General features: G+C 38.6%; 1 protein-coding gene across 2 annotated transcripts; it reads left to right on the forward strand.

Annotated features, from left to right (window-relative positions):
* The first annotated feature begins 715 nt into the window (after positions 1-715).
* Positions 716-21,039, forward strand: CCNJ (cyclin J). Of its 2 annotated transcripts, none has more exons than XM_019639130.1 (6): positions 716-1,012; positions 1,678-1,787; positions 9,858-10,068; positions 16,819-17,118; positions 17,206-17,365; positions 17,965-21,039. In XM_019639130.1, exons 2-6 carry the CDS (start codon positions 1,719-1,721, stop codon positions 18,374-18,376), a joined length of 1,152 nt encoding a protein of 383 aa, XP_019494675.1. In that variant the 5' UTR covers positions 716-1,012; positions 1,678-1,718; the 3' UTR covers positions 18,377-21,039. The 2 variants fall into 2 exon arrangements, with proteins under 2 accessions (XP_019494675.1, XP_019494676.1); XM_019639131.1 differs by having other exon boundaries at positions 17,242-17,365.
* The last annotated feature ends 4,998 nt before the right edge of the window (positions 21,040-26,037 follow it).

Genomic DNA, 26,037 nt, shown 5'->3' on the forward strand with positions numbered 1-26,037 from the left:
ATCACTGTCCTGGGCGAACCATCCACTTCTGTTGTGATATTCCACCAAACATGTTAAAATACAATTAATCAGATTTCTGCTAATCACATTTCAGGTTCCACATTACTTTAATTGATGTTGGAGTGTTTCCACGGTTTTGTAGTTTCCTGATTTACGACCATAGATGGTTAATTACTTCCACTATGGATTTGACAAGCTAGGTTACTAAAGGTAATCTTAACTCCCTGCAAAGCTTTTGGGGATCTCTGAAGCACAGGAAATAAAGAAGGGGAAGAGATTAATTAGGTTTCTAGATGAACGAGTGGGTTTTGAGATGCAGCTTAAAAGACAGCAAAATTTCAAAGAGGAAGCGCTTTAGGGGCTGTTGAAACGGCTAAAGCACATATGGAGGGGCTGATAATCCCACTGTGCAGCCCATGGGATGTATGAGGCTGTGGTAATGTGAAATGAGGCAGACTGAATCCATGCTGTGAAGGGTTTTCAATGCCAAACTGAAGCATGAGCCCTTATCCGAGAGCCATCGCAGGTTCTCAGCAGGTGAGAGGCATGACCGGATTGGCCACCGGAATGTTGATCAACGTTATAATTTCTCCGGCGCTGTCTCCCGACCTCGGCCCACTCCTCAGGCAGGCTTCGCGGTCGGTGGCGTTGGGGCTCCCGGACTCCACGACGACGCTGGGAATCGTGCCTGGCGAGCCGGGTACGCAGCCCCGACCCGGCTTGGGCCCGCAAGCCATCGCTGCACCTGGGCCCGGCTCGGCCTCCGATTGGACGGCTCGGGGTGACCCCGCTGTATCGCGAGACGAGATTGGCAGCCGCCGGGCCGCATGTACCCCCGCGCTGGCTTTGTACGCGGAGCCGCCTGCCGGTCCTTTAACAATGGGCGGCGCGAGCGCCCGGGTGCTGGGCCCGAGCTGAGGCCAGCGCTTCGCGGCCGACTGTCCGCAGCATGAGCGGGGCCGGCATCCCCCGCACGTCGGCGGGGCTGGGGCTGTGAGGGCCGCGGTTCCGGGTAAGGGAGGCAGCCGTGGGACCTGCAGGCCTGGGCTGGGCGCCGGACACCGGACCCACCCGGCCCGGCCTTTTGTTCGACTTTCTGGGGCCGCGCGATTCCGTGCGCTTCTCAGGACGAGGAGGCGGCGGGCCTGGTGTGCGCTGGGCCCGGCGGGGCCGCGGGGAGGCTCCCGGGGAGGAGCGAGCGAGCGAGCGCCCGCCCGTCTGCAGCGGAGACTCGGGGCCGAGCGAGCATTCGTCTCCGGGTTTCTCCGCGGGAGGTTTCCACCTAAGGGGGGGCTGTGACTCGTGTCAAGTCTCTCCGCTCCTCAGGGCCGGCGGGAGAATTCGAAGCTGGGACGCAGGGCGCCCGAAGCCGGTCCCCCGCCTCCAGGTTGCCGAGGACGCACCTGGGTCTGCGCGGTGGGCACCGGGTCCCCAGCTAGTCCCCTTTTGCCCGGCAGCCTCCGGCAGCTTTCAGAATAAGCCAGTTCCTTCCGACTGGGTAACTCAGGCCTTCGGTCTGGCGTCAGGGAGTTGGTTTGGATCGTCCGGGTTGTAGGACGAGTCAGGTGAAGATGAACAGCCACCTAAGGTGGCCTGAGGTCACACCCCCTCAGGGAGGGGGCGCGAAGGGTCGTGTAGAGGAGCTGGCTGTGACCGCGTCTGGGGTGTGTCTTACAGACTGAAGTTGCAGCGTCTGGCCAGGCGCGCCGCCCGGTCCCATGGAGCTGGAGGGGCAGTGGTGGCGGGGACAGCTGGCTGCCGATATTCATCAAGCGCTTCGGTACAAGGTAACCTTGATGCCTGGACCTTTCCATTTGGTGTCATGGGACCAGTTAGAATCTCGGCCCCCCAGAAAAGTCAGGTTGTCTAACCGCTGGTTTCCAGATCAGAAAAGGCGAGTTTGTTTATTTGCTCAAGATTGATTAACTTCTTGGCTTCTTCCCTTGGATGTATGAGAATAACCTGCAACTTAAATGAGGAGGGGGGTGGGGCGCAGTTGGGGGAAGGGAGGTGGGAAGGGACATTCTGATGTTCTTGTTTCCAGGTGGAACATGGACTTGATATTGTGTTTAAAAAGATAACGTGCGCTGGCTTTTTATTGGGCAGAGCAGCCTTCCTTGTTCTATAGTTGCTATTGCATGCAGCTGTCGGTTATGTCACATTGTAAATAAATCCCCCAGCCTTTCCACTTACTTGCTGTGAGATTTTGGACATATTACTAAATTTTCTCATGTACAATGAATAATAATAGAATGTGCCATATGCGATGATTATGAAGATTGCATGCGTTAATACTGTACATGGGCTTAGAACAGTGATTGGCATGTAGTAAAGCGCTAAGAAAGCGATAACTGTTGTTATTCTATACCCCTGAAGCCCCCAAATTTGGGGCTGTTCAAAAAGCTGTAAGGTAGAAGGAGTTGGCTGCTGCTTTCAGCTAATATCAAAGGCAGAAAGTAGACCTAGTATACTTAATAGATATTTGGGGGGGAAATACACTTTTCTGGCACAATGCAAAGTGTACTGTTGCTCTGAAGTACAATTTTACGCTGTATGTTGCATCTCAGCTTAACGCACCAGCTCTGCCTCGTTGATAACCAGAAGAGAGACCAGATCCAAAATTATCTCTTAACTTGACTCAGTTTCACATTGGATCAAGAGAGCCATTTGTTAGGTACAGAAAATTAGGAAGAAGCAAAACAGCTGACTCTTTAGTAAAAAAGGATGCTGACTGTTGGAGTTAAGAGATCCAGGGATGATAATGAACCAGTATCTTGATTTTTTTTTAAAACCAGGTTAAGTATATTAGAAAACTAATTCTGACTTAAATTGTTACAATTGTAGCCTTTTCTAAGGTTTGAGATTTCTAAATGCTACTTATTAATTCTGACATTCAGTCTCTTGGACACTACATACACCTCTGTCCCCTAAAAGGTATTTGTACCACAGAAAAGTCTCAACTGTGGGATAGTTCTCTGGAATGTTAAGAGTGTGGCAGGTTTTCCACTTCGAAAATTGTCCAGATACTTTTTTTTAAGAGGGGTGAGAGGGGAGCAGATATTGTCTTTCAGTTTTAAATGTTCTTTTCTGTCAGCTCTTTATCTCTCTGGTATGTGATGAAATGACATTTTTTTTAATGACATGAAACTTAAAAGGTTTTTCTTGGTGATTTCCATGGTTTTTGATTCTTACAATTTATGTATAATTTTAATCTTGAGTGATTACCTGAGTTAATTTTGTCAGTTGAGGTTGGAAGTAGATTTTTTTTTCCCCATAGACTTGTTGAATGCTTTTGTATATTAGGTTCTGGGGAGGACCCAAGGAATAAGACACAACTCTATACTAAAAGTTGTTTACAACTATCAGAGGACATGATAATGCAGGCTCTGAAGGAATGCCACTGAAAGTTATCTTGGGCCACTTGTGGCATGCTAGCTACCCTGGGTTCTGGGTTGTCTTTATTTGATCTTTAAGCATTTTGTAAGCCACATATCTTGTGATGTCACACAATGACCACACTTGATAAAGAATTTATTAATCAGCAAAACTTGAACATGTGGAACTAGAGAGATGATGACTGTTTGTAGTACATGAAGCCAAGGAAAGTTAAAATGAACTTTCCTTTCAGAAAATACATGTTAATTCCAGGCTGTTAATTAGATGATTTAGTTGGATAATCAATGCTTATTTATTTACCATATTTGACTGCCTACAATGTACAAAGTGCTATGCCAGATGTTAGAGTGGTAACAGTGAATGAAACAGATGCGATCCTTGCCTTTGAGGAGTCCAGCCTCATACAATTCAGAGTATCTGAATGCAGGTCTTCCTTTGGACAGTTGCTGTTCAGACACTATGGAAGGTGTTCTGTGTTAGACCCAAGGTTCTAGGAAGACTAATTGGTGTGACTAGCATTGTTTCTACTAAGGAAGAGTAAAAATTACAACAAATGGAAACCCTCTTCAACCCCAAATGCCAGCTATACTGTTTTTGTAAAATATAATTTCTCTCCCCTCCCCCCGATAAAAACCCCCTACAAAGCAGCCCTCCTCTTATACCTTATGTCAACCTCTTTTTCTTATTGTTTTACCATGTATGCTAGTGTCCTAGGCTCCTTGGGGGAGTATTTTCAAGATACTTTATGATAGATAGAAGCAATGCTAGCTTTGTGAGAAACATTAAGAAAATATCCCACCGAGTTGTACTTTTAACTTGTGAGTATTCCTTTTGTGTCTTTATTTCCATCCTGGCTGGACAGTTAACACATTCTGGGAAGGGGATGGCACTTGGGGTGGTGAGCTAACGAGGCTTTGAGACTGGAGATGAAGATAACAGTTCAGGTCTCTGTGCTGTGGTCCTACGGGATCTTGAGGGGCAGATGGGAACAATTCTAGGGGATCACGAATAGACATGAGAAAAAAACTGAAAGCTGAGAGAAGCATAGGTCATTTTCTCATGCATGTGTAACTGGACGAAGAGCTAAATCTGACAGCTGCTAGTAAGCACTTGTACTTGATAAAAAGAGAATGTATTGGACACATTGTTTAAAATCTCCTAGGACTGGTCCTTGGGTTCTTGCCTTTGTTTTGTCTTCATTTAGTAAAATTAACATAGTTTTAAAAATCCACCAGTGTTTTCCAGCTGCTTCCCATTGAATCTTTAAGACCTTGTTCCGGCCTCTTTTGCAGAAAGCCTACTCTGGCTTTATTTTTTCCCAACAACCCACCTTCTGGGCTGAATTAGATCTCCCTCCTCAATGTTCCTATAATGCCCTGTGATTACTATATTATTTTCTAATAATTCTCTGTTGGTTCACCTGCCAGAGGCTTGAGGCTCTTATCTGTGGGGTTAACACAATGTCTGCTACATGGGAAGTGCTCAGTAAATGTCAAGTGATGACAGGAAAGAAAGGTGAAGTTTGAAATTGTAATTCATGTACACCATTGTAAAGATCTTCAGAAATGGTAAAGGAGAAAAGAAAAACCCTAGGGGCTACATGGGAAATCAGCATGTTACTTTTACTAGGAGAAATTAGGTGTTTTTTTTTTAATGTTCAAAGAGTAAAGGCAGCTAAGTTTCCTTTTCTCAATAGTATTTGTTTATGCTTTTCTCACTTATACAAATACTAAAAACATAAAATGGCCCATTAGTCTATGTCCCAAGTAACTATTAGTATTTTTTTTTAAATTTTAAATGATACATGCATGTGGTTAAAAAAAATTTTGGATAATGTAGAAAGATCAAAATGAGCTTACCCCAACCCTCACTATTTCCTGATCCCCTAAAGAGAACACCATTATTTTTTTTTCCTAAAAGATACCCAGTAAATTAGTATATCTGCAAATAAATTGTTTTTTGTTCTTAATACGAGGTCATAATATATATTCAGTGTTTTGTACCTTCCTCCCACTCCAACCTCACTCAATTTATCAACTTTTTCCATATCAACACATATAGGCCTATTGCCCTTTAGTTTAATGTCCACAGTAAATTTGTCCTAGAGTTTATTTAATCAGTTCCCTGTTAATGGATGTCAGGCTTTTTCTTTAAATTACACTTTTTATTTTGAGATAATTGTAGATTCACATGCAGTTCTAAGAAATGATACTAAGCGATTTCCTGTACCCTTCCCCCAGTTTCCTCAGGGGTAATCCTGTAAAACTGCAGTACGATCATCACAACCAGGATACATAGTCAAGATACAGAATGTTTTCTGTCCCCACAAGAATCTCTCTCTCCTGTTAACCCCCTTTAACCACTAATCTGTTCTTCATTCTATAATTTTTTTCATGTCAAGAATGTTAATTGTATCAATGGAATTCTACCATATATGACCTTTTGGGATTGGCTCTATTCACTCAGTGTAATTCTCTGGAGATCCATCCAGGTTTTTGAGCATCAAGTTTTTAATTCTACTATCTTGCTATTAAAAACAGTGCTGAAAGGACCTCCTTAAATATAGGGTAAATTCCTAGGCCTACTATGCTAGTTTAAATGGTCTACATTAAAAAAAATTCATATTACTTAGTTGTCCTCCAAGAGGTTATATTGTCAACCTGACCAGTAATATGTAGGAGTTGCTATTGCCACTCTTGATACCATAAACAAAAATTAATAAAATGTAATCTGATAAGTGAAACACTATATTATTCTTTAATTTTGAATGCAATGAGGCATCTTTTTATATGTTTTTGGCCATATTTTATTTTTTCTATTAACTGTCTATATTTTGTTGCGTTTTTCTTATTGATTTGTAAAAGTTCTCTAAATAATAAAGAAATTAGCTCTTTGTCCTGTCAGAAATATGTAGTGAATTCATCTGTTCTCCTGATTTGAAATGCCATTGTTATCAAATAGATTTTTCTAAGAAAAAGGAACGTCTTTCCATGTATGCAAGTCTTCCATACGCCTTCAGAATTTTAATGTTATGTTCATATAATGTTGGCATATATAGATTTATTTCTAGGTGTTTTAATTTTTATAGTTACTGTATATGGAATCTTCTCTTTTCTAACAGCTCTTAGTATACAGAAAAACTATTGGTTTTTTTAATATTAATTTTGTAAACAGCCATCTTACTGAATTTTTACTGTTTCTCATTTTTTTCTGTTGATTTTCTCGGGGGGTTTTTTTTATATATAAATTCTATCATCTAAAAAATAATAACTTTGTTTATGAAAGTTATTGATCTTTCCAATAATTAAACCTTTTCTTTCCCTTTACTATTTAGATTAGTTAGTATTCACAGAATGATGTTAAATAGTATTACAGTAGAAGGCACTAGAATTCTCATCTTTTATTATTTCACCTCCAAGTAAGATGCTGCCTTTTATATTTGAGATCTTTTACCTCCCTTGCTTCATCAAAGAAATGTACACCTGTTATTTCTTACCTTTGTCCAGATGCTATTTTGGCATCTTTATAGATGATTGCGCATTTTTATTTATGAATTTTTATTGTGATTTATATTAATAGATTTTCTAATATTAAACCATCCTTGCATCCCTAGGATGTGTTCCACAATTGATGGTGATGTGTTCTTTGGATACACTACTAAATTACACTGGATAGTATTTTATTAAAATGTCATATCTTATTAAGTTATATTGATATGTAACTTCCGTTATTTTGTTTATTGTTATAAAATGTGCATAACATAAAATGTATTATTTAAACCATTTTTATATTTTTCCCTATGCTGCAATTTACATTCCCGTGACTACTATTTTGTAACTACTAATTTGTACTTCCTAATCCCTACACCTTTTTCACCCAGCCCCCCAACCCCCTCCCACCTGGCAAACATCAGTTTGTTCTCTGTATCTATGAGTCTGTTTCTGTTTTGTTCATTTATTTTATTCTTTAGATTCCACATATAAGTGAGATTATGTGGTATTTGTCTTTCTCTGTTTGACTTATTTCACTTAGCATAATACCCTCTAGGTCCATCCATGTTGTCACAAATGGTTAGATTGCATTTTTTTTTGTGGCCAAGTAATATTCCATTGTATATATGTACCACATCTTTATCAAGTCATCTGTTGGGCATTTTGGCTGCTTTCGTTTTTTGTTTTTTGTTTTAAGATTTTATTGAGGAATTGGGAGGAGGGGAACAGCATTGGGGAATCGGGGAAGGGGAACAGACAGGTAGACAAATTGCTGTTTTTGTTCTTCAGTCTAGTTGTGGAGGATGTCACTTCACTGGCCCATGTTGGTATGATCATTGTGCTCTTCCCGGGTGAGGCAATTGGTCGCTGGTCATTGGTTGGCCGCTCCCAGCGGCTCCCAGCAGCTCACACCAGCTGCCTACCGCTCTCGCTGGCTGCCAGCCACTCACGTAGCTCACGGCAGCCCACTGCAGCTCCGCTGCAGCCTACACTGTCGCCAGCGACTCACAGCAGCCCAACTCCAGGTCGAGCTATTGTTCATCATCTTAGCTGTGGAGGGCAAGCGTCACTGGCCCTCATTGTGGGATCCGAACCGCGGCCCTGCTGCTTAGAGCTGGTGCTCCCAAGCGAGCTCTTAACCAGCTGAGCCACTCTGCCAGCTCTTGGCTGCTTTCATATCTTGCTTATTGTAAATAGTGCCCTCCAACTCCCAGTAATCACAATTCTGTCTCTATAACTTTGACCATTCTAGGCACCACATATAAGTGGAGTCATAGGGTATTTGTCCTTTTGTGTCTTGCTTATTTCATTTAGCATACTGTCTTTAAGTTTCATCCATGCTATAACATATATCAGAATTTCATTCCTTTTTAAGGATGAATAATCGTTCATTGTATGTATATACCACATTTTTTTTATCAGTTCATTCATTGATGGACACTTGGGTTGTTCATTTCCACCTGTTGGCTATTGTGAGTAATGCTTCTATGAACATGGATGTACAACTATCTGTTTGAGTCCCTACTTTTAATTCTTTTGGATAGATACCTAAAAGTGGATTTGATGGATGTCATGGTAATACTACATTTAATTTTGGGGGGAATTGTTTAACTGTTATTCACAGTGGCTTAACAATTTTTCTACATCCTTGCCAGCATTTATTTTCTGTTTTCTAGGGGTTTTTTGTTTTAGCATTCCTAATGGGCATGAAGTGGTATATCATAATGGTTTTTTATTTGCATTTCCCTAATGATTAGTGACATTGAGCATCGATATATGTGCTCAATGGCCATTTGTATATTTTCTTCAGAGAAATATTTGTTCAAGTCATTTGCCCATTTTTTCGATTGAGTTGATTGTTGTTATTGAGTTGAGTTGTATATATAAAAAAGTTCTTTATGTAATCTGGATATTAACCCCTTATCAGATAGATATATGATTTGCAAATGTTTTCTCCCATCCTATAGGTTGCCTTTTTACTCTGTTGATAGTATTTTTTCTTTTTTTTTTTTTTTTGATTTAGTCTCACTTATTTTTGTTTTTGTTGCCTGTGCTGCTCAGCTCGGGCTGGACTCGAACCACTGTTGCTCAGAGCTCAAACTCTTGAGCAAGCTCTTAACCAACTGAGCCACTCGGCCGGCCCTGTTGATAGTATTTTTTGATGCACAAAAGTTTTTAATTTTGATGAGTTGTAATTTATCTTTTCTTTTTTTATCTTTTGCCTGTGTTTTTGGGGTCATATCCATGTTACTTCCTTCTATTGTGATACCTGTTACATTTAGTGTTGGTATTCTGGTCTCATAAAATGGACTTAGAATTTTTTTATTTTCTCCTCTGAAATACTTTAGTAGTATGAAACTTTCTAATTTTTAAAAGATAAGTTTATATAATTCTGAGATTGAACAGTGATGATGGGAAAATTTTTAGGTGTATGCGAGGAAGATAGCAAAGGAGAAATCATAAAACTGCTGAAAGGGAGACATTAGAAGATACTAGTGGGTGAATACTAACTAGTCTCTACCTTCCACATCCCTGCAAGTATAATTTAGTATGTTGCATACTGGGAGTATGTCCACTTATCTGTTATCTTATAACCAAAAGCTTTGAGCTTCTTGGAGGTGTTGTGTGGTATGGTTGGTTTTGGGGTAAGGATGTTTTTCTGGAAACAACTGTAGAGAAAACAGGATTCCTTTATTAAAAATTTTGCTTGAATACATTCATTCCATTATGCAGGAAACACCTATAATTGGTCATGGTAGAGGTGGTTAAGAATAAGGAGAAAAGTTTGGTTTAAATTTTAAATGCCATTCATTATTCTTTGTCCCTACTTTTTCATTTTTGTGTTTCACTCAAGAAAAGTTTTGCTTAAGGCACTTATAACACTTATATATTGAGAAAAAAAGTCATCTTTGCATTGTGGGAATACTTCTCCTACAGGCTGTTAACAAAATGTCATTGCTCTCAATTTAGGAGCTGAAGTTGCCCTCGTACAAAGGCCAGTCCCCTCAACTAAGTCTCAGAAGGTATTTTGCTGACTTGATTGCCATTGTGAGCAATCGCTTCACACTCTGCCCTTCCGCCCGACATCTTGCTGTCTATTTGCTGGACCTGTTCATGGATCGGTATGACATCTCCATCCAGCAGCTTCATTTAGTTGCACTTTCCTGTCTGCTTCTAGCAAGTAAGTATAAATCTGGCCTACATAATTGGAACGTTCTGCTTATAATAAAGTAAATTTATGTAGAACTCAGTAGACTATTACCAAATTCCATTCATACCAGTTTACTAGTATCAGAAAATTTATGTTGAAAGTGCTCCTTGGCACAATAATTCTTAACCAGACATTAAAATATGTCTCTAGGGTCTTTTAAAAACACATGTGCCTAAGCCTTACATCCTGAATATTGTGATTTCAAATGTCTAGGCCACTCCAGATCTACTAACTCAGAATATACGTCATGGAGCGTGGGTATTTTTTAACTTTAAAAGTTCCAAAGGCGAGTTTGATGTACCTTTCCAAATGAGAACCATTTCCTTAAAGCAGTAGTTCTTGTCCAGGAGCAGTTGTGCCCCACAGGGGATACTTGGCAGTGTGTGGAGACTGTTTTGGTCGTCACAACCTGGGAGGATGCTGCTAAAATCTAGTGAGTAGAAGCATGGGATGCTGCTAAACACCTGCAGTGCACAGGACAGCCCCCCACAACAAAGAATTATCTGGCCCAAAATGTCAATGGAGCTGAGGTTGAGAAACTGTCTAAAAGGTTCCATACTATTGTATTGTTAGAATACCTTCTACTGACTCCATATTGAGTTGGCGTAAGGAACTGAAGGTTCACATGCAGCTGCTGCACACAAGACAACCTTTGGTTATGCTCTAGGCACAACCATGTAGTAGGCTGCAGGGTAGGGTATGGTAGAACCGTACCATTTCCCAGTGCAGAATGTACTGGGGGGCCTCTTTCTCTTACCATCTTTAACTCATTTCATTGTTCATTAGTACCCCAACTGAAGAGAAAGAGGGTGAGTCAAGGAATTGAAATTGAGTTTTTCCTCTGTTAGTAATGTGAAAAGATTGTATTTGATATTGAAGTTGAATCCATTATGTAGTTTTTATATTATGTCATTACAATAGAAATTTAAGCCCCACTTCAAAGTAGTATATAGAAATATCTGCTGCCTTCACCTCTAACCCCTACTTGAAGGTTTGGGATCCAATGTGGCTGCTCCCTAAAGAACATTTCCCCTGCACCCTGCCACCAGAGATCTTTCTAAAATACCTTTATGCTTTAACTGCAAATAAACCTAAAACCTAATGCAGGCCGGTGTGGTATCGTTTCTGATATAATATTTTCTCAAATTTTCTTGTCCTGCCCTTATTCTTCCTTTGATCTGATGACCTCAACTACTTATCTTGTCTCCTTTAAAGGTCTTTTTTATAAATTATTTTACATCCTTTGTGGACCAGGCTGAATACAAATAAATACAGCCCTAGTGGTGACTTCCCATTGCCTGTGAGTTGGGGTAGAAACTCCTTAAGTAGCAGTTAGAACCTTTCATCTAGACCCAGCCTCCTTTGCAGTCTCATCTTCCAACCCTTTCCTCACGTACCTAGAGCAAAACTCTTACCAAAATACTATTTCCTGAAAAATCTGCATTTCCGCTTTAATCTATTGACCTCTAAGGTCTAGACATATCACCTGCTACCCCTCACCCCCCCCCCCCCCCCGAAAGCCAGAGAAGTAATGCTTGTATATTTATAATTAACCTTTTCATTTAACCTTTAATTAACCTTTCATCATCATAAGCAGTCATGTGTACAATTCTGTATGTTTCGTCACTGGCTATGAAGCCCTTTCTGGTTTATTAGTTTGCATAGGATTGGAAAAACTCATACTTGATACATCAGATGTGTGAGAGTCCACAAATGGAATAGTTTCTTGTTATCCTACAGAATGTTTATTATGGGATAAGTTTGTAGAAGAGAGACACTGGAAATCAGATATGCAAGTTAGGTTATTTTAAAAACTTAGGATCATTAATGAAAAATAATTTTTTGCCTGCTGTGGCCATCACTACTATCTTTTACCACTGCCAACCTCCTCCTGCTCTAAGCCTGCGATTCTTAAAGTGCTGTGTGGGCCACATGGGAGACTCCTCTTGGTCAACGGTGAAGTTCTAAATAATGCAAAGTCAGTCCATAGACTGACTTATATTTGTGACTATTTACTTACCAGTAACTTTACTAACTGGTAACTTAGAAAATGAATTAGGGGTTCCTAAACTAGATGTTCATAAACAACATGTTACTACCAGAGTTCACTAGTGACTCTAGCTGAATAATGTAGAAAGGATCCTGGCCACCATGCAATGCTTGGGCTTGAGTCTAAGTTCCTGCAGTTTCTACAGTTTGGGGGAAAGGATACTTGGTGTACCATTTTAGGTTGTTTGGAATGAAGTTTTCAATTGTTCTTGTTTTTAAATTATCTGTTACTGTTAATTTAAGGTTGTGGTCAATTTATTGAATATTTTATTTAGTCTGTATTAAATCAAAACTGGTAATATGTATTTACTTTTTGCTTGTTGTTGAGGTGCTAGGCTTTAGGATTTATATTTGCTGTGGTTCAAATATGAATTATTTATCAACTATTATTGGAAGAGTCAAACACCTCCTCCCTTTGTTCTACTATTGGCCCCTTTTTCCCTGAGAGAGAAGAATTTCTTTTACATTGTTTCTTCTCCCCTGGAGAGTGAGAAAATGTGAAATAGGTATTCCCCAGGGTCTCAGCCCCTCCCAAGTAGGCAGTGGTCAAAGAGTTCAAGGAAGCTGGCTCTTAGTAGCCCGGTGAAGTCTCTCCTCACTCCAGTCTGTAACTTCATTACAACAGAAGTGCTTAGGATGCTTATAAACTGGTAGCCTGTTTTCAGTCTCTGATGTCTGTGTTAAATTTGTGGAGTGCATTCTGTGTGTCCCCCTTCCCAGCTGCTCCTGCTTTGGAATGGGCAGCCAGTTGTATAAGAGTGAGAAACAATTTACAGCTGACAGGACTGGGTGAAAGTTGGATTCCAGTTATTAAATAGGTTGGGAGGTTGTTGGTATCTGGGTCAAAGATGGAGCACAGGCACTAATGCCTGAGCTCCCTAAACGTCTACACTATTAAAGGTAGAAGGAAAGGGCCTACAGATTATCTGATTAGAGGGAGGTATGTAGTATTGTAGAGCAGGGATTATGGTGATGGATTGCCTAGGTTTGAATCTCTTGTCAGCAATATGGATTTCCACAACTCTTGAGTCTCAGTTTACTTCTCTATAAAATAAAAATAAAGACACCTATCTTACAGAATTGTTGTGAGGATCAAGTGGAATAATATGTTTAAACGCAGGTAGGAAATTGAAACATAAAAGTTAGCATCACAATGAATAATTCTTCCATAAGCTGTTCTATAATCTTTAGGTCTCTAGCCCTAAGATTCTGGCTCATTCTGGAAAAGACTGATTTATCCTGGGAAATTCTCAAATTCTAGCGCTTTAACATGTATACCCTGGCTTCCCTTGGCTTCTGTGATCAGCCCTGAACTTGTGAAGAGCATAGAAGCAGCCTTGGAGATGAGGCTTTTGATAATTTGCTTAAAGTCTTGGGTCACGAAGAAATGATCTTGGAGTCAAGATGAAGCCAAAAGTGAGATTATAGAATTTTAGTAGTAAAAATTTGTGACAAGTTCTTGTTTCTTCTTGCTTACCAATACTGGATTGACAAAGCTTTTTACTTTACTGTCTGATAGGTGAAAAATTGTATCTCACAGTTGATTTGATTTACATCTCAGTTTTTAATGAGAATGAACTTTTTTTATTTTATTTTTTTATTTTTTATGAATTGCCTCTTCCTCTTCCTTATCCATTGTCCTATTAGACTGACAGTCTTACAAATTTGTGAGAATTGTTGGTATATTACGATGACTTTTTTCCTACTTCATAATAAAAGAACAAAATGTGAGTTGGCAGAGTTTATAGTGACATCTGATCCTTGCTTTACTACTGCTTACCTGCCATTCACTACTGGCTTTGAAAACATGCTGGTTTCCAGGGCTGATTTGAACATTTCCTATAAAGGAAAGACAACCTAATGTTTTGTTTCTGTGGCCTCTAATTCTTAATTTTCTGGGAAGCAGATGTGAATTTCCTGTGCCCTTATTTCCTGTTTGGTGCCTTTATCAATATAATCACATGGCTTGTGGTATTTCCTTTCAATTGAAGAAACTGAGCTTTGTGATCTGTTTGTGGTATTGTGGATAAGTAGATTTAAAATACCCCCACACATAGCATTCAGCACAACAAAAACTATGGCTATGAATGCAGGTACTCATTGATGCTGTCACACATTTTGAAATCCTAGAATATCCATATATTTGAGTATTTATATCCCTATATATAATGAAAAGGCTCCAGGAAACTTAAACCTGAATTAAAATCCCAAGTATGGTTACTTATGCAGTTTATTTTTAACACTGTGAATCAAGCAAAGGCTTTCACACTTGTAGTAACCAAGTACTTTATAAATGTAGAAACCCCATAGATGCTTAATAATATAGAAGTCTGTCTATTCTGGTAGTTGTCCCTAAATAACCCAGTGCACTGCTTTGGTCTAACAGTACAGATTTGGGACTTCAAGCGTAAGTGTCCCTTTTGGCTTCCAGTTTTAGTTTGGCTCAACTTATTTGACCTTAGATGAATTGGCAGACTTGGTTTCTTAAGCTGTGAAATTGGTCATGCACAATTTTATTCTCATGTTGAAAGTTTCAAGGAGATAGTATGAAACATTCTTGATCCGTGAATTAAACAGTGAATTGTGGTGTATTAATTTCTTCAGAGGAACTTCAAGCGTGATATAAATAAACTCATTAATTTTTACAATATTCCTTTGAAGTGTACTGCCAGTGTTGTTGCTACACAAATGGCAGGGCACTTTGAAAGCTTTAATGACTCATCCAGAGGGACTGAACTAAATTCCTAGGTCATTCTCCTTCTGAAGGATTCCACTCTGTTACACTGAGAACAGTAGGCTCCTTTCCTGTATCTTCATGTAGTGATGATGCTAGATGACCATGTCATAAAGCACTTTAGTGCTGTGAGCTGTACTAAGTATATGCTATTGGCAAAACCTGTGAAGTTCACCTTTATGTGATTTAAATTGGGAAGGGCTATCTGGATTTATGAAAAGTCTGAATTACGTAAGTTTTTTGGATCAACTCCTACCTGCAGCAATATTTAGTTAAGAGTGGTTTAGATCTGAAGTTGTTCAAAATTTCAGGTGCAGGAGAGAAATTGTATGCTTCTTTGGGCTTTCTTCTTGAAGTTATTATCTTAGAATCTCCTGGCATAAGAGACAAAACCTTCTACCCCAATTTCCCCTTCCTAAGCAAAGACCAAGGCAGTCAGCAGTGTGTTTTCCCCAGCTGTAAGGCAGGCTGACTTGAACCAACCCCACCGGCTCCCATACACATAGCTTCTGGGCTGAGGGACCCTGGCCACTACCGTTTGTTATAGCAGCTTCAGTGTGTACTGTAAACCCATCTCTTCTGGAAGAGAAACTTCACAGGGAAACTCCTCTGGTTTCTACTGCTTTGGCAGTCATTCTGGCTCTTCAAGAAATGTTTCTAACTGGATAAAATAAAATTATAAGATTTCCAAGGAAAACAAATATATTGAAATAGTTATCAAAGGGGTAAAACAAGCAATTTTATATAGTAATATGTAACATTCTAACTATCATTTTGAACAAGTATAAGTATGAAAGCTATTGTGAGAAATCCATAATTTCAATATAATATGACTGTTTTAAACCTTAATATAATTATACTAGAATATAATACTAGGATGGTAGAAGACTTTACTTATAGTTTCCCTCCTTCTGTGGACCACCATGGAACAAAGACCCAAAGAGACTTGACAACTCTTTAACTATTGCCACATCTAGAAAATCATAATAGTACTTGATAGTTTGAATGAATTTTCTTGAGCCATGAGTTCTAGAAATACCTAAAATGAAAGAAATGTGTACGCATACACATACACATAGATATGTATATATATGTGTATATATATATTTGCTTGGAAACTGGAGTGTAAAATGGTATGTATTCTATAGAAAAATTATTCTGAGAGTGGAGAGGAAACCTTATTCCTCATCTTGTACATGTGGATGAGTATTTCCTGAAAAAAAGTGAATGCCTAAAATAATGAAGTTCTGTCATCAGATTGCCTTTACTCCTATTCTGCTTTGAGTGAGGGGATATAAAAGTGCATATAAAGTATTCCCCAACCCCCATTTGTTTGGAACAGACTTAGCTAGGTTTTTGTTTTAAATTCACAAGAAAAGGGATAATAGGTTTTTCTGTGGAATGAGAATGCTTGTGTGTTACATATTCACCCAGTTTTTCCCCCAATCTAGCTCTCTCTGGAATTGAGATTGTGTTGAAAATATGCCAGGATGAAACACTTAAAACTTAGTTATTTTTTATTTCGGGTAACTCTATGACATTAAATTCTTTAAACTTCCTTCTATTCGAAAATAAAATAATTGTCTTCCATCAACCACCACCTACCCCCACAATGAAATTTCCTGAAAATATTCAGCTGATGAGATTTTAGAGTTACTTTTTTCACTGGCATATGTGACTTTTTTTGTTACACAATAGGACATAGATCAAAATGTTCACGTTTCATTTTTTTTAGGGGAGGATAAAGGGTGGGGGGCGGAGGCACTGGGAGAGAAAACATGCAAATATGAGACCCACAGAGTTCAGGTACAATCGCATCTGCCCAAGGTATGGGAAAGAATATCTTTGGGTCTTAATCTGTGCAGTAAGACTGCAAATCCCATTTAAGTGACTAGAACTATAACATTTTCTCTTATTTTTTTCCTTTTTCTTAAAAGGTAAATTTGAAGAAAAAGAAGATAGTGTGCCTAAGCTAGAGCAGCTCAACAGCCTGGGTTGTATGACTAATATGAATCTAGTATTAACAAAACAAAATTTGCTACATATGGAACTATTATTATTAGAAACCTTTCAGTGGAACCTCTGCCTTCCAACAGCTGCCCATTTCATCGAGTATTATCTCTCTGAAGCAGTACACGAAACAGATCTTCATGATGGCTGGCCAATGATTTGCTTGGAAAAAACTAAACTCTACATGGCCAAGTATGCAGATTACTTCCTGGAAGTATCTTTGCAAGGTGAGTCATTGTGGATGTCAGCAAGTGACTTGTAAGCTTGTGACTTGTATATTCTGTTGCTTAAGTTCATTTTTGATGTCTCCACAGATTATGCCTTTCTAAATTATGCACCTTCTTTAGTAGCTGCTGCATGTGTGGCTTCTTCAAGGATTATACTTCGTCTTTCTCCAACGTGGCCTACAAGACTGCATCGTCTTACTGCTTACTCCTGGGATTTCTTAGTACAGTGCATTGAACGGCTATTGATGTAAGCCTCTTTGTTCTTGTGTTTGTAATTTCTCGTTAATATTTTTCTTCATGTCTAAGGGGCCCCAAAAGCAACTTCTCAAAAGCACAGAGGTTTTAGGGTATTTGCTCTGACAGCTGCTGGCTGCCACGATCAAGCTGCTGTAAGAGCAGTACTTGGTCGAAAGGGAGCCCTTTGGGCTGTTATCCAGGTAGAGGTTGTCATTGATAGTGTGATTCTGAGTACATCATAAGGAAAGGAGCTGCTCTTATGTGAGCCCATGACTCCAAGATCAGGTCAGGCAAATCTTGCCTTATTCTCCATTTCCACATCTTTGAATTGTTGGGCCCCAGGATGTATCCAACGTAGCAGCCGCATTTAAGTGCTTATTGTGGACATATTTCCCAAGCTGGACATAGCCCTTAAAGCTACCAGCAGCCAGTTTCCTAGGTTTGTACCAAGGGAAGGAGTTTTAGAAGGATAAGAGTGAGATCTCAATGTTGTTGAAATTATGGGGCAGTGACTCCATGGAATCAGCTGTTGAGTTGGGGATAGTGCATGACTTTCTTATAAATTCTACTCAAGTAACGTTATCAGTTTCCTTTCTCTTCATGTTGCAGTGCTCATGATAATGATGTAAAAGAAGCAAACAAACAAAGAGGACAGGCAGGACCTCAGCCAGCACAGCTAAGTGTGTTCCAGACAGCCTCCCAGCCTTCTCGGCCGGTTCACTTTCAGCAACCTCAGTATCTCCATCAGACGCATCAGACCTCACTGCAGTATCACCATCCAGTATCAGAACAACCAAGCTGTCAGCAGATTGTATCTACTACACACACCTCATCTTACACACTACAGACATGTCCTGCTGGCTTCCAAACTAGTGTTCAGGGCCTTGGGCACGTGCAGACTGGGGTTGGGATGTCACTGGCAATACCAGTAGAAGTTAAGCCCTGTCTGAATGTTTCTTATAATCGGAGTTACCAGATCAATGAACATTACCCTTGCATTACTCCATGTTTCGAAAGGTGATTTTATGCGAAGGTAACACGTGATCCTGACTATTTTGTGACTTGAAGCTCTGGGGCAAACTTTTCATAAACTTCTCTAACGGGATTCACATTGCTTCAGAATTCTTCAGATACCTGCACCAGGAAGATGGAATATCCCCTTGAATGCACCACGGATACCTGGGAGAACTAAGCAAACACTTTAACAGTATGTATATTAAATTCTGTTAATCCCTGTATGACAAACGTTTCAAGCCCCGGCTGATGGTCCAAATATTTCAAAAATATTCAATGCAACAGAAAATTTGGACAGACGCCAATTCACTGTTTTGAGATTTGACCTGTGGTGAGCTCTGGGCCTGATGTTGGCTTATATGTCAGAGATTAATGTTTGTCTGTGGACTTGCCAACAGTCTTTTTATGAAGGAAAGTTACAGTATTAATTTTTGAAGAGGTCCTTTTTTTTATTCTGCAGTTTTGAGTTATATTTTTGATCTACAAATGAATTTTTTGAATAAGTTTAAACTCATGAATTGCTATGCTATACCAGATCTGTGCAGTAAAAACAATTTTTTAGGTGATTCTATATAACTTCCTATCACAGATAGTATAGGTGTCTGGATTTATGTACTAAAATTAAGGGTGGAGTAGATCTCTTATCTTAAAATCATGGTCATAAATTTTCGTTGTTGTTTTTTCCCTAAGTGATCAACCTCAAATCTTTAGAATTAAAACATTTAACTCAGGGAATTTGTACTACTTGGAAACACTTAACTGTAATGCAACATGTTTTGGGAATGTTATAGTATGAACTACCTTTATAACATAGGTTAAAATACTCCTGCTAGGATGTGTTTTCAAATGAGAACATAATCGTAACTTAGAATGAATGAAATGGTGGTTTCTGTCATTCATAACACATATATAGGTTTTGCATTTCTCAGTGCAATCAATGATTTATACTCAGATTTGATATTACTCTAAAAAAGTTTTTTCAAGGGAAGGCATAACTGTAAAATGTCAGTACTGGAATAAAGTCCTGTAGATTTATTTTTAAGTGGAATGTGGCCAGGGTAGTTCTCAGGTTGTGCTAGAGCAGCACTTTGTTACGTGGAAGACAGATTTTATAAGCAGCCTTTGAATCCAGCTAGTCAGTATAGCAGGCAAAGGTACTGATTACTAAATTTCAGTCACCGTTTTCATTAGATTGGCCCCAGTACTGCACTGGGACATTTCACTATACTGGTAATGAGTGAAAACAATAATAAGACGTTACAACTAGGGCAACTTGGGGGTAAAGAGTTTGGAGAGAGTAAATTTAAAAAGTAAAACAAAAAAAAGTCATTGTAATAACTGAAACTGTATACATTGTGCTCTTAACTGTGGGAGAAGAGAGATTTGGTGAAGGGAAGTTTTCTGACTTAAAAGTTAGTAAGGTATGTCTTTTTGTTTGTGTTTTTTAAAGATAGCACTTGAATAGAAGGGAAACTGCATGGCAGGTATGTGACTGCCATAATATGCATTGACTACAAACTTATTATAAAGATGTTGTGGGTATGCAGCAGGAGTCTCAGTAATCAAGCCAAATGGCTTCTGTTAGGAAGGGAAGGGACTCAATACAATAATAAACCGATCCAGACGGCTCCAGTGGATAAATGTGGGTGGGTGGCTTCTGCCAGCGTGAATTCTTAGAGAATGTCTTTTCCTTAAAAGAAAGGTAACTTTTATAATTAGAGTACATAGGGCATGATGTGGATTTATTAGTCTGGTAGATAAAAATAAAAAACCACTCAGGTAAGAACACTCACTCGTGGCGGTTTTCAAGCATGAAAATTGTTTTCTGAAAGTTATCATCACTTTTCCTCTTTATAGAAGGCTGCTAATTGGATTTTGTAGTTCTTACCTCAAGAGAACTTGAATTATTTGGGGGAAAGTGGGTTCAAAAGAGAATATATCTTTCACATTCACGTTCAGAACCCAGCAACCTGGAGTCCAATCTTCAGTATTTTAACTACCTCATTAATACTATGAATGTAAGATATTGGGATAGAAATCCCAACTTGAAACAACAACTGGTGCCTATGGTAATTTAATGTCTTGTCAAATGCTTTTATTGATTGGTTTAAATGTCATTCTTATTATAGAAGAATATGCCTTTTTTTAAAAGCTTATAATAACACTTTCCCAGTTTATATTTAAAAAAGCTAAAGAACACTGGATTTTTGGGGGGGTAGAATAAAATAATTAATTGGTTACTATTGCTGCATACCCAGGGTGGGGTGGGATGGGGTGGTTGGAGACCAGAACTATTTTTAAAACATTAGGTTTCAGTATAAATACAACTCACAACTGCTAGCTTTGGGGGATGTGGGTGGGGGGAGTTATGTGGGTTTCATTTTATTTAATTTATTGATTAGTCTTTAAAGTAGGGTTTTTTTGTTGTTTGTTTATTTTTTTGAGATTACCGGACCATCATTAAATGTGTACTGTGAAGAGATTAATGATATGTATAAAGGGCTTTACCAAAGTCCACTAAATAAACACTACTCAAGTACAGACAGCAAACCAAAATGTATCTGTTATAACATTAATTGCAAATGGCAAGTATGGTGCTAAAGTCTACACCAATGGAATTAGATGAGTGCTATGCACTTAATTTTAAAATAAAATTAGTTTTCAGTAAAATGGTTTTGGTGTTTTGTTTTAAACATAAATTTGACGTATACTCACAGCTTCACTGAATTGTCATCATATAAGTAAGACTTGGAATCATACTTAGTAAGAGCCAGCCAGATGTAGAATATAACTGCAGTGGTGAGAAACATGGAGTCCATTCATTACACTTTCCATACTGAGCATCAAAGCCCACAAAAGTATATTGGACACAGCTTTGGGCCTTTTGAACTTAAAATCAGTGCTTAAAAATCAGTTGTTAGTACATTAGCAATTGCAGTCTCTAATTTATTAAACAATGCAAGCTTCAGAAATTTTGAAGCCTGATCTCAAGGGAAAGTAGGGACACAGAAAATGGTCAAGAGTGTGAGAAGAAACAGGGTCAACCGTGAGTGATAATGGTCTGTTCACCTAAGTATAAATATCATTTGCTACTTAACTCAAAACTTAGCAGATAGAATTTGTTTTGGAGAGTAAAATTCTAACAGAGTTGTATATGTGAGTTAGGAATTCACACCCCTAAAAAGCATTTTTTAAATTAGTCCTGTGTATTGTCAGCTTCTTTGGCACAGTGGTGGGTTTAACAGCCCTCAAGAGAGTGGGTTAGTATTCAGTGTTCTTTAAGCCTTAATTTAGAAAAAGCAACAAACATTCCAAACCAGGACAGGTAACTTTACACTGAGGTGATTGTGAACTCCACGTGACAAGTTTTTAGTCATCCACAACAGTCCTTCTCATGTACATGGTAAAGGACTGATCTTCCTAGCCTCGGGCAGCTTATATTTAGTTTGTTATAACTAGCACACATGAAGCAATTGGAAAGGTGTAGTCTGGAACTCAGTTTAATATTATCTTCATCTGGAGAATCACTCAATATCAGTTTTTAAATCCCTTAGATAAAATAAAAAAGTAACAAGTACAGTCATTTGAAAGAAAGCATCAAAACCAGGCTCTGGCTTCCTATGGGAAGGATTCTGCTGCTACCCTACCCCACTGCCACTGTTTTAAAAGATTTTTTTTTTTACTTTTATTTTTTTAGAGCAGTTTTAGGTTCACAGCAAAATTGAGAGGAAGGTAGAGATTTCCCATGTACTTCCTGCCCCAACATGTGCACGGCCTTCTCCATGACTAACATCCCCCACCGGAGTGGTGCATTTGTTACAATTGATGCACCTACACTGACACATCATCATCACCCAAAGTCCAGGGTTTGTATTAGGATTTACTCCTGGTGGTGTACATTCTACGGGTTTAGACAAATGCATAATGGCATGTATTCAGCATTATGGTTTCATAGTGAGTGTATTCATTGCTAAAAATCCTTTCCACCAATTCATCGCTCCGCGTACCATCCCTGTACACCCCACCACCACCCTTGGCAAACATCGATCGTTTCATTGTCTCCATAGTTTTGCCTTTTCCAGAATGTCACACGGTTGGGATCACACAGTATATAGGCTTTTCCGGTCAGCTTTTTTAGCTTAGTAATATGTATTTAAGGTTCCTTCATGTATTTTCATGGCTTGATGGCTCTTTTTAGCACTGAAAAATACTCCATTGTCTGGGTGGACCACAGTTTATCCATTCACCTATTGAAGGACATCTTGGTTGCTTCCCAGTTTCAGCAATTATGAATAAAGCTGCTATAAACATCTGTGTGCAGATTTTACTGTGGACATAAGCTTCAGCTCCTTTGGGTAAATACTGGATCATAGGGTAAGAGAGTATGTTTAATTTTGTAAGAAACTACCAAACTATCTTAAAAAGTGGCTGTACCATCTTGCATTCCTACCAGCAATGAATGAGAATTCCTGTTGCTCCACATTCTCACCAGCATTTGGTGGTGTCAGTGTTCCAAATTTTGGCGATTCTAATAGGTGTGTGGTGGTATCGTGTTTTAATTTGCATTTCTCTGATGACAAATTATTTGGAGCAACTTTTCATATGCTTACTTGCCATCTGTGTATTTTCTCTGGTGAGTTGTCTGTTAAGGTCTTTAGCTCATTTTTTTAAGTCAACTTGTTTGTTTTCTTATTGATTTTTAAAAGAGTTTTTTTGTATTATTTTGGATAACAATCCTTTATTAAATGTGTTTTTTGCAAATATTTTCTTCCAGTCTGTGGCTTGTCTTCTCATTTTCTTGACATTGTCTTTTACAGAGAAGTTTTACATTTTGATTAAGTCCAGCTTATCAATCATTGCTTACAGAATGGAATTACAGATACTAAAAGTCTGGCTAAATAGAGAATTGAGGTTATTTATAATCAGGGTATTACAAAGGAAACTTGAAATAAAAATAAAACTTCCTAATCTTCAAAAGAAATATACATGGAAAACAAAGCAAGCAGTCTATTTAGTAAAATATTTTTAATACAGAAAGTATTAAATACAGTATATTTACAGAAAGTATAACAAAATAATATTGGCACAACTAAGACCAAACATATCAAGTCAAAAAATGTAAATGGGCTAAATTCAGCTATTAAAGAATTCAGACTGGATCACAAAGCAAAGCTCAAATCTATGCTATATAAAAGACCTACAACAAACCCAAAATGATTTAAAAGTGTTGAAGATATAAGGATGAGTAAAGAGAGAGTCCTCAAACAACAAGCAACATCTTAATAACAGATAAGGCCTAATTCAGACCCACATGCATTAAACCAGACCAAAAGGGGGGAGGGAGGGCACTCTATAATGTTACAATGCATGATAAACAGTTATGAATATCTGTGGATCAAATAACCTTGCAACAATATTAAAAATGATACAGGATATAAGCACCTTCCCATCTAGGTGCCTAAGAACAGAACGCCCTGACTGGTCTTTACTAGCTGCTAGCTAATCTGCAGCTCATTCAAGGAAAACTAAATCCTTGGTTTCCAAGTTGCAAAACTATTCCCATTTTTGCCTTCATTAGATGAAATGAATCCATTACTGGTTTCCCTTGTACAAAAATAAGTAGTGTACTAATAATTAAGTATATCTAATTTTTCTTTGATAATATTAAACTCTAATGTGAACTTCCACAAAATTTATTTAATAATCCATAAAGAAAACAGCAATCAAACCCAAAAAGGAGAATTAATGTCAAAAACATATTCTCATGAAAATGCAATGAAAAAAAAATATATATAATAGGGGCCGGCCGAGTGGCGACTTGGTTAGGAGCTGGCTTGGAACACCAGCTCTGTGCAGCAGGGCTCTGGTTTGGATCCCACATGAGGGTCAGTGACATTGCCCTCTACAGCTAAGATGGTGAACAACAGCTCAACCTGGAGCTGGGATGCTGTGAAGCGACGGCGACGGCATAGGCTGAAGCCCCTGCTGCAGTGGACTGCCATAAGCTACCATGTGTGGCCAGCAGCCAGTGTGAGCTGCCAAGAGCCGCTGTGAGTGGCTGTCCAGAGGACAGCACCCAATCTGCCTCACCCGGGAAGAGTGCAATGATAATAGCAACATGGGCCAGTGAGGCGATGTCCTCCACAGCTAGACTGAAGAACAAAAGGACAGCAACTTGTCTGCACCCCTTCCCCGATTCCCCAACACTTCCCCTCTCCCAATTCCCCAATAAAATCTTTAAATATATATATATAATAGGACTCATAAAAATCCCAAGCAATCTTTGCATCAAATAAGAAATCCAGGGGCCGGCTGAGTGGCTCAGTTGGTTAAGAGCTCGCTCAAGAGTTTGAGCTCTGAGCAACAGTGGTTCGAGTCAGCCCGAGCTGAGCAGCCGTGAGGTGCCAACAGGTGGCGGGATGGCTCAGCTAAAAAAAAAAAAAAAAGAAATCCAAACCAAAATTTCAGAGTATGTAGAAAATCACTATAATGAAAATTCTACACATCAGGAACTCGGCAATAAAGCTAAAACAGTGCTCAAAAGAAAATTAACACCCAACTGAAAATGAAAAAGTCTGAGAAAGAACAAGTAAACCAAACAAAAATGGAAGGAAAAAAAAACAAAAGCAGAAATTAATGAATTATAAAGAGAAAACAAATGAATACATGCATGCACTGCAGCTAGACAAAAAAAAAATAGATTTTAAAAATTGGACAGAAAGAGGTAAAATTACCATTTGTGATATGATTGTAAACCTGGAAACTCCAAGATGATAAATTGAAAAACATAGAAAACAAGTGAATCCAGTAAATTGGCTGGATATGTAATTAAATAGTTTTCATATATACACACTTATCAGATTTAATAAAAGATATATTCAACTATAATGGCCACCAAAAGAAGACAAAATGCCTAGCAATAAACATAAGAAATGTGCAAGATCAGTATGAAGAAAACTTTAAAATCCTTGTGACACAAGCATACTTGAACAAGGCATACCATATTCTTGGAAGAGTCAACATCATAAAGGTGTCATTTCTTAATTTATTTTAATTAATAAATTTACAATCTCACAAGCTAATTTTTAAAAACAGGCAAGAATATCTAGGAAATGCTTAACTCTGACATAAAACAATAAAACACTATGGTATTGACAAATGAGGTGACAGATAATTTAATAAAACAGAATTCCAAAATAAAACCTAAACAGAAACAGAGTCATAGAGAACAAAACAGAAATTCCGAAAAATAAACTTAAACATATATGAAATTTAATATGTTATAAATATGGCATCTCAAGTCAGTGCAGGAAAATACACATTATTAAAAAATTGAGTTGAGTCAACTAGGAAACCACTTGGAAAAATAAAACTTAAACCCAACTCAAAATTTTAAAGTTTGATAAAAGGAATCATGGAAGAATTATTTCATAACTCCAAAGGAGGGGTAACCTTTCTATGTATAAGAAATCTAGAAGCCTTCACCATATAAAAGAATAAACTCAAAATGGATTAAAGACTTAAATGTAAGGCCCAAAACCATAAAACTCCTAAAAGAAAACAGACAGTAAAGTCTCTGACATTGCTCTTAAATACAAACACACACACACACACACACACACACACACACACACACACACACACAACGGGGGTGCTAAAAATGTATAA

Source organism: Hipposideros armiger, unplaced genomic scaffold, assembly GCF_001890085.2.
Source record: "Hipposideros armiger isolate ML-2016 unplaced genomic scaffold, ASM189008v1 scaffold_42, whole genome shotgun sequence".
NCBI classification, from domain to species: Eukaryota; Metazoa; Chordata; class Mammalia; order Chiroptera; family Hipposideridae; genus Hipposideros; species Hipposideros armiger.